Source organism: Sander lucioperca, chromosome 23, assembly GCF_008315115.2.
Source record: "Sander lucioperca isolate FBNREF2018 chromosome 23, SLUC_FBN_1.2, whole genome shotgun sequence".
Classification (NCBI taxonomy): Eukaryota; Metazoa; Chordata; class Actinopteri; order Perciformes; family Percidae; genus Sander; species Sander lucioperca.
This window is the reverse complement of record NC_050195.1, coordinates 10253283-10263001: the sequence shown is the minus strand read 5'-3', so window position 1 is coordinate 10263001 and position 9719 is coordinate 10253283. Positions and strand designations below refer to the sequence as shown.

At 32.7% G+C, this 9719-nt stretch overlaps 1 protein-coding gene across 1 annotated transcript in view; it reads right to left on the bottom strand.

Moving 5' to 3' along the window:
• The window catches only part of LOC116040047 (cadherin-10), a 79265-nt gene continuing 69546 nt past the window's right edge, over positions 1-9719 (bottom strand). Inside the window, exon 12 of the mRNA XM_031285279.2 lies at positions 1-2135. Within this exon, the coding sequence (XP_031141139.1) occupies positions 1633-2135 (503 nt within the window). The 3' untranslated portion in view covers positions 1-1632. The remainder of the gene's footprint in view (positions 2136-9719) is intronic.

The window sequence follows — 9719 nt, the reverse complement described above, 5'->3', positions numbered from 1 at the left end:
AAAGGAAAATACTAGTGTTCTTTGCTTTTTGGCACATTTCCAAAAACTGCTATGTTACATTATTATACATTCGACTGTGCAGCGCCGAGCCCATCTCAGGACACAAAATGTTGATCAAACAAGTGTAAGAAAAGCACTCATTTCATATATATATATTTTTTAATGCTGTAGGTCACATTTAGATGGTTCTTTCCCTTCTTTTGAAAAGAATCTGACCCCCAAGTTTAAGAAAATCTAGACTTCAGGCGGTTTCCCATTGAGAAGATTTGTTTTTTTTAATTTAAGGCAACTCTTTTGACTCCTATTATAGACTTTGATGCTTATATAAAAGCATAGAAGCTTTACAGATGGACTGAGTCCAAGTTTAAATGTGAATGTATAATTGTTCTAATTCCAATCGGCATATCATTGTTCCAGCTTGGTACATTGATTCAAATGTTACTTTTCCTGTTGAAAATAAATTTGCATGATTAATTTTAATGATAACTGTCCACGAGATGTTTAATCTAATGCCGTAGTTTCAAGCTCAAGTTAATGTGACTTACACCATGCTGTACAGAGTGAAACATTTACACATTTCCGCGGTCGATATGAGCAACAACAAAAAAAAGCCCAACGAGACCAGTATTTTCCTCTGAGGATGGTGCACATTAGATTGGTAAAATTTTATCAATGTATCTTAGAAAATAACACTATTTTGTGTACTTCATTTTTCAGCCAGAGTTGGCTGCACAGAGAAAAATGGTTCTGAAGACATTCAGCTCAACAAGGAAATATTTGGTATTTGGCTCACCTCACTGCGAATGATCAAAGCTGTGTGGAGATGAAAATCAGATACTGCAAACATAACTAACTAGTGTTTTTGCAGATGTTAACTGTGGCTGTAAATCCCACATTCCTTTACCACAGCTTTAAGCTTGAACAGCTTTTGTAAGCTTTAAAGAACATTAGCCACTTGTCGACAGCAACGTGCCACGACTAACACAAATTCGATAATGCTTACCTCTCCAATCCAACCCAACCCAACCTGTATCGAGATTTCTCATTTTCTCATCAGAGATGAGGATGCCAAAATGTTCCGGCTCAAGCAAAACTGTGGATAATGTGAGGCAGCCATCGCTGAAAGAGGGGATCATTTGGAATAAAAATCCCTAGAAAACAAAACAACTGTACAGCGTATTGTATCATATTACCGTACGTACACAAGCTAGGATAGAACTCACAATATGCAGCATGTTTTTGTCCGAGAAACACTGAAAAATACGTAGGCATATCTGTTGGTTCACAAAACTGCTTGTTGAACATGTCCATCAAACGCAGCTTTGAAAAAAAAAATCAGTATATTTGGGCCTCATGTATATACACACACACACACACAAAAGTCTTGACACAAAGTCTCTTTTCACTGCACGCTGGCAAAAACGCAACTAACACTGACTTGACACACAAAGCCTATGTCTGGTCACCGGAGGGACAACTGAATGGTGCGCAGTAGCGGTGAAAGAGCACTTGGACAAATGGTGCTCGTTTCTCGGTCCTTTCGCCATTTTTCTCGCTACACATGCACCAAAATTGCACGAAAGTTTCACATGTGTTTCATTTCACTTTTTCTCTCCTCGTGCCAGGCTCTCGTTAGGAATCCCTGTCGCTGTCGTCGCCCCCGTACATGTCCGCCAGTTTCTTAAACCGGGGTCCCCACTCGCTCAGGTAGTTGTAGTCCTGGTCGCCCTCTGTGGTCACCGAGTCGAGTGAGCTAAGGGACTCTGCTACGGAGCCGTTTCCCTCATAGGCGTAGGTGGCCAGGGAGTCGTAAGGCGGCGCCGTTGGGTCGCTGTCGTTGTCCTGGAGCCTCTGGTTGATGAAGTCTCTCACATCCCCGTTAGTGTCTCGGATCGGGGGAAGCGCGGGCCGTCGAACCGGAGGGTAGAAGGTCTCAGGGACGATGTCCCTCCGCTGCTTGCTCTCCTCGATGGCCTCTGGGTTGCGCAGCGTGCCGATATCAAAGGCCTGAGTGTCCTCCTCTCCGCCCCCTTCGTCATTGTAGCTGACGACGTTGTCTCTGACATCCTCTTTGGAGATGATCAGAGGCTCCTTCTTCCTCTGTCTCCTCAGGGCAGCAAACAGCACCACGATCACTACAGGGAGAACCACAACAGAGAGTTACAGACTTTGGTGACTTTTGCTGTTGTTTCTTTGCTCCCTCTCCTTGTTCTGAAGGCCAGTGACTGCCCAGGGGGAATTCTTGATGTTGCATGAGTGTTCACTGATGTTCAGGGACTTTGTCTGACTTTGTAGAAACAGACTCAGCTACCACAAGTATGCATTATGTATTTGCCTTCCCCAGGGCCACTGCATTCTTTTGCTTAAAATCACAAAAGAATGCAGTTTAGGAAGACAACAAAGTACATGTACATGTGTGCTAGAAAAACAACTTCATGTGGCATTTGAGCTGTGGCGTTATCACAATACACTTTGGGTACCCCCCTAGTCTATATCGACGACAACTCATTTACCAGATCTTCCGCTAGATGTCCCTCGCCTTGCAAAACTGTTGGTTTGGGGAAACATCAACAAACTTCAAGCTGAAAATGGCACGTTTTGAGGAAAATTTGAACAGTAAGGATTGTAAAGATTTACAAAGAATATTTTAATATAAGAATAATTTTTGGGACCAATTGGCTGGGATTTGCTATGGACAAAATACATAAAGCAATACACATGTAAGAGCTAATTTCATTTAACCACGTATCTGCTGATATAAATAGCTCACGTCAATGTATCGTGGTAACACTTCATTTAATATTTGACGTGCCATTTTCTTTTGCAAGGTGCAAATGTTCCACCAAAACAAGTTCCTTCCTGAGACCAATTTGGAGATACACCGTCGCTGTGAGGTCTACCAGCTAAGGTGGTCTGGCAAGCAGGACTTGGTACACCCCAATATTCAGAAATATAAGATAAGACTTTACTGACATACTTTACTATGACATATTTACAGCAAACTATAACATGATCACATTATTGACTTTTTTAACCTACTATACTAGGACTTTTTTTTTAACCATACTGTACTATTACTTTTAATTATCATACTATACAATGACAGTTATCTGATTTTTTTCCACATACAATACTATGAATTTTTTATACGGCAAACTATAATATGACTTTTCATATTTTTCGATATACTATGACTTCAGTGACATTTTTGTGACTTTTTACGACATACCCTACTGCGAATTTTTTCGACATAGTATGTATGCTATGTTTTTCAACATACTTTACTATGACTTATGACTATTTTTCGACATACTATATTATGATTTTTTATGACTTTTTTCTAAACTATACTGTGACTTTTTTCAACATGCTATACTATGACTTTTTATGGCATTTTTCAAAATACTATACTATGACTTTTTCATGACCTTTTCAACATACTATACTATGAGTAATGAAATACTATGACATTTTTTACTTTTTCTTCGACACACTATACTATGACTTTCATCGACATACTATGCTGTGCAATTTTCATGATTTTTTCGACATACTATACCATGGCTTCTTTTTTTTCCCAACACACTATACAATGACTTTTTCGACATACTATACTATGACTTTTTTTATACTATACTGAGATTTTACATTACATTTGTCCACATACTATATTATGACTTTTTTTATGACTTTCTGTTCGACACACTATACTGAGATTTTTCATAACTTTTTTCGGCATACTTATACTATGACTTTTTTATGACATACTATACTATGACTTTTTCAACTTACTATACTAATTTTTTATGACTTTATCAACAAGCTATACTTTGACTTTTTTTGACATACTGTACTAGGACTTTTTAACACACTACTGACATACAAGCTCTACAGAGGGTGGTGAAAACTGTTCAGAACATCAACAGGAGGTAGCTGCCATCAATGGAGGAACTCTACATCCAGGGGTTTAGGAGCCATCAGGATCATCTACCTGCTGCTGTCTGGCAGTACCACAGCATCTGGTTCCCTTACCACCAGGCTCAGGGACAGTTTCAGGATCTGAGACTCTTAAGCTAATCACTACATTTTCATCACTGTTTATATATATGTGTGTGTGTGTGTGTATATATATGTATATATATATATTACTAATCATTATGCACATACATTTACTACATTCCTGTTTACATACAGAATGTTAATTTTGAAATTACTGTGTACCACAAATATATTTTATTTATGATTTACATGATATATTTTATAACTTGTATAGTTTAGCCTTTTTATTTTATTTTGAAAGACATATTTCATGCATTCTTTACAATGGTTAGAGATGTGCATTGCCATTGACTGCTTCTTTTTGAATGTTTTGCATATGTATTCAATAAAGAATTTGAAACTACCAACTATAAAAATGAACATTTTGTCACATGGAAAAAGTCAAAGTTTAGCATGGCGATAAGAGTCATGAAAAAGCCATAGTATAGTAAGTCGAAAAAAAGTCATAGTATAGTATGTCGAAAAAACTAAAAAAAGCCATAGTATAGTATGTTGAAAAAAGTCATAGTATAGTATGTCGAAAAAAGTCATAAAAGGTCAATAGTATAGTATGTCGAAAAAAGTCATAAAAAGCCATAGTATAGCAAGTCGAAAAAAGTTTTAAAAAAGCCATAGTATAGCATGTCGAAAAAAGTAAAAAAGGTCTTAGTATAGCATGTCGAAAAAACTCAAAAAAGCCATAGTATATAATGTTGAAAAAAGTCATAAAAAAGTTATAGCATAGTACGTCGAAAAAGTCATAGTATAGTATGTCCAAAAAAGTCACAAAAAAGCCATACTATAGTAAGTCGAAAAAAGTCATAGTATAGTATATCGAAAAAAGTCATAAAAAGCCATAGTATAGCATGTCGAAAAAAGTTTTAAAAAAGCCATAGTATAGTATGTCGAAAAAAACTCAAAAAAAGCCATAAAATATAGTAGGTCAAAAAAAGACCAAAGTCATAAGTCATAAAAAGCCATAGCATGTCAAAAAAAGCCATAGTAGAGTATGTCGAAAAAAGTCATAGTATACTGTAGTATGTCGACAAAAGTCAAAGTATAGCATGTCAAAAAAGTCATAGTATAGTATGTCCAAAAAAAAGTCGTAGTATAGTATGTCCAAAAAAGTAAAAAAAAACATGGTATAGCAGGTCAAAAAAAGTCATAAAAAGCCTAGTATAGTAAGTTGAAAAAAGTCATAGTATAGTATGTTGAAAAAAGCTATAGTAGAGCATCTTGAAAAAAGTCTTAGTATAGTAAGTCAAAAAAAGTCATAGCATAGTAGGTAAAAAAAAGTCATAAAAAGCCATTGTATAGCATGTTGAAAAAAGTAATAGTATAGTATGTCGAAAAAAGTCATAGTATACTATGTCCAAAAAAGTCAAAAAAAGTCATAGTAGTGTATGTCGAAAAAACTCAAAAAAAGCCATGGTATAGTATGTCGAGAAAACTCAAAAAGCCATAGTATACCATGTCGAAAAAAGCCATAGTATAGTAAGTCAAAAAAAGTCATAGCATAGTAGGTAAAAAAAAGCCATTGTATAGCATGTTGAAAAAAGTAATAGTATAGTATGTCGAAAAAAGTCATAGTATAGTATGTCGAAAAAAGCCATAGTAGAGTATCTCAAAAAAAGACATAGTATACTGTAGTATGTCGACAAAAATCATAAAAAATCATAGTATAGTATGTCAAAAAAGTCATAGTATAGTATGTCCAAAAAAGTCAAAAAAAGCCATGGTAAATTAGTCAAAAAAAGTCATAAAAAGCCATAGTATAGCATGTTGAAAAAAGTCATACCATAGTATGTCGAAAAAAGTCATAAAAAGCCATAGTATAGCATGTCGAAAAAAGTTTAAAAAAGCCATAGTATAGCATGTCGAAAAAAGCCATAGTATAAAAAGTCGAAAAAAGTCATAGTATGGTATGTTGAAAAAAGCCATAGTAGAGCATCTTGAAAAAAGTCATAGTATAAGAATGTTGAAAAAAGTCATAAAAAAGTTATAGCATAGTACGTTGAAAAACGTCATAGTATAGTATGTCCAAAAAGTCACGAAAAGCCATAGTATAGTAAGTCGAAAAAAGTCATAGTATAATATGTTGAAAAAAGTCATACTATAGTAAGCCGAAAAGAGTCATAGTAGAGTATGTCAAGAAAGTCATAAAAAGTCATAGTATAGCATGTTGAAAAAAGTAAAAAAAAAAGCCATAGTATAGCATGTTGAAAAAAGTAATAGTATAGTATGTCGAAAAAAGTCATAAAAAGCCATAGTATAGCATGTTGAAAAAAGTAAAAAAAACAGTCATAGTATAGTATGTCGAAAAAAGCCATAGTATAGTAGGTTGAAAAAAGTCATAGTATAGTATGTCGAAAAAAGCCATAGTAGAGTATGTCAAAAAAAGACATAGTATACTGTTGTATGTCGACAAAAATCATAAAAAAGTCATAGTATAGTATGTCAAAAAAGTCATAGTATAGTATGTGTTTAAAAGTCATAGTATAGTATGTTAAAAAAAAGTCATACTATAGTAAGCCGAAAAAAGTCATAGTATAGCATGTTCAAAAAAGTTTAAAAAAGTCATAGTATAGTATGTCAAAAAGTCATAGTATAGTATGTTAAAAAAAAGTCATACTATAGTAAGCCGAAAAAAGAAAAAAAAAAAAGTCTTAGTATTTCATGTCGAAAAACTCAAAAAGCCATAGTGTAGCATGTCGAAAAAAGCCATAGTATAGTATGTCAAAAAAAGTCATAGTATAGTATGTCGAAAAAGTTTAAAAAAAAGTCATAGTATAGTATGTCGAAAAAACTCAAAAAAAGCTATGGTATAGTAGGTCAAAAAAAGTCATAAAAAGCCATAGTATAGCATGTTGAAAAAAGTCATAGTATAGTATGTCAAAAAAAGTCATACTATAGTAAGCCGAAAAAAGTCATAGTATAGCATGTTCAAAAAAGTTTAAAAAAGTCATAGTATAGTATGTCAAAAAAAGTCATAGTATGTTAAAAAAAAGTCATACTATTGTAAGCCGAAAAAAGAAAAAAAAAAGTCTTAGTATTTCATGTCGAAAAACTCAAAAAGCCATAGTGTAGCATGTCGAAAAACGCCATAGTATAGTATGTCGAAAAAAGCCATAGTATAGCATGTTGAAAAAAGTCAAAAAAAGCCATAGTATAGAATGTTGAAAAAGTCACAAAAAGCCATAGCATATTATGTCAAAAAAAGTCATAGTATAGTATGTTGAAAAAAGTCATACTATAGTAAGCCGAAATGAGTCATAGTATAGTATGTCAAAAAAGTCATAGTATAGTATGTCGAAAAAAGTCATAAAAAGCCATAGTATAGCATGTCGAAAAAAGTTTTAAAAAAGCCATAGTATAGCATGTCGAAAAAAGCCATAGTATAGTAAGTCAAAAAAAGTCATAGTATAGTATGTTGAAAAAAGCCATAGTAGAGCATCTTGAAAAAAGTCATAGTATAGAATGTTGAAAAAAGTCATAGAAAAGTTATAGCATAGTACGTTGAAAAACGTCATAGTATAGTATGTCCAAAAAGTCACGAAAAGCCATAGTATAGTAAGTCGAAAAAAGTCATAGTATAGTATGTTGAAAAAAGTCATACTATAGTAAGCCGAAAAGAGTCATAGTAGAGTATGTCAAAAAAGTCATAGTATGATGTAGTATGTCAAAAAAGTCATAAAAAGCCATAGTATAGCATGTTGAAAAAAGTAATAGTATAGTATGTTGAAAAAAGTCATAAAAAGTCATAGTATAGTATGTCGAAAAAAGTCATAAAAAGTTATAGTATAGCATGTCGAAAAAAGTAAAAAAAAAAAGCCATAGTATAGCATGTTGAAAAAAGTCATAGTATACCATGTCGAAAAAAGCCATAGTAGAGTATGTCAAAAAAAGACATAGTATACTGTTGTATGTCGACAAAAATCATAAAAAAGTCATAGTATAGTATGTCAAAAAAAGTCATAGTATAGTATGTCAAAAAAGTCATAGTATAGTATGTCGAAAAAAAGTCAAAAATGTCATAGTATAGTATGTCGAAAAAGTAAAAAAAAAAAAGTCATAGTATAGTATGTCGAAAAAACTCAAAAAAAGCCATGGTATAGTAGGTCAAAAAAAGTCATAAAAAGCCATAGTATAGCATGTTGAAAAAAGTCATAGTATAGTATGTCAAAAAAAGTCATAGTATAGTATGTTAAAAAAAAGTCATACTATAGTAAGCCGAAAAAAGTCATAGTATAGTATGTTGAAAAAGTTTAAAATAGCCATAGTATAGCATGTCGAAAAAAAAAAAAAAAAAGTCTTAGTATTTCATGTCGAAAAACTCAAAAAGCCATAGTGTAGCATGTCGAAAAAAGTAAAAAAAAAAAAGTCTTAGTATAGCATGTCGAAAAAAGCCATAGTATAGCATGTTGAAAAAAGTCAAAAAAAGCCATAGTATAGTATGTTGAAAAAAGTCATACTATAGTAAGCCGAAATGAGTCATAGTATAGTAAGTCGAAAAAAGTCATAGTATAGTATGTTGAAAAAAGCCATAGTAGAGCATCTTGAAAAAAATCATAGTATAGAATGTTGAAAAAAGTCATAGAAAAGTTATAGCATAGTACGTTGAAAAACGTCATAGTATAGTATGTCCAAAAAGTCACGAAAAGCCATAGTATAGTAACTCGAAAAAAGTCATAGTATAGTAAGTCGAAAAAAGTCATACTATAGTAAGCCGAAAAGAGTCATAGGAGAGTATGTCAAAAAAGTCATAGTATGATGTAGTATGTCAAAAAAGTCATAAAAAGCCATAGTATAGCATGTTGAAAAAAGTAATAGTATAGTATGTCGAAAAAAGTCATAAAAAGTCATAGTATAGCATGTCGAAAAAAGTTAAAAAAAAAAAGCCATAGTATAGCATGTTGAAAAAAGTCATAGTATAGTATGTCGAAAAAGTTAAAAAAAAAGTAATAGTATAGTATGTCGAAAAAAGTCATAAAAAGTTATAGTATAGCATGTCGAAAAAAAGTTTAAAAAAAAGCCATAGTATAGCATGTTGAAAAAAGTCATAGTATACCATGTCGAAAAAAGCCATAGTATAGTAGGTTGAAAAAAGTCATAGTATAGTATGTCGAAAAAAGCCATAGTAGAGTATGTCAAAAAAAGACATAGTATACTGTTGTATGTCGACAAAAATCATAAAAAAGTCATAGTATAGTATGTCAAAAAAAGTCATAGTATAGTATGTCAAAAAAGTCATAGTATAGTATGTCGAAAAAAGTCATGGTATAGTATGTTAAAAAAAAGTCATACTATAGTAAGCCGAAAAAAGTCATAGTATAGCATGTTGAAAAAAGTTTAAAAAAGCCATAGTATAGCATGTCGAAAAAAAAAAAAAAATAGTCTTAGTATTTCATGTCGAAAAACTGAAAAAGCCATAGTATAGCATGTCGAAAAAAGCCATAGTATAGTATGTCGAAAAAAGTGATAGTATAGTAGGTCAAAAAAAGTAAAAAAAGCCATAGTATAGTATGTCGAAAAAAGCCATAGTATAGAACGTTGAAAAAGTCACAAAAAGCCATAGCATATTATGTCAAAAAAAGTCATAGTATAGTATGTTGAAAAAAGTCATACCATAGTAAGCCGAAATGAGTCATAGTAGAGTATGTCAAAAAAGCCATAGTATAGTA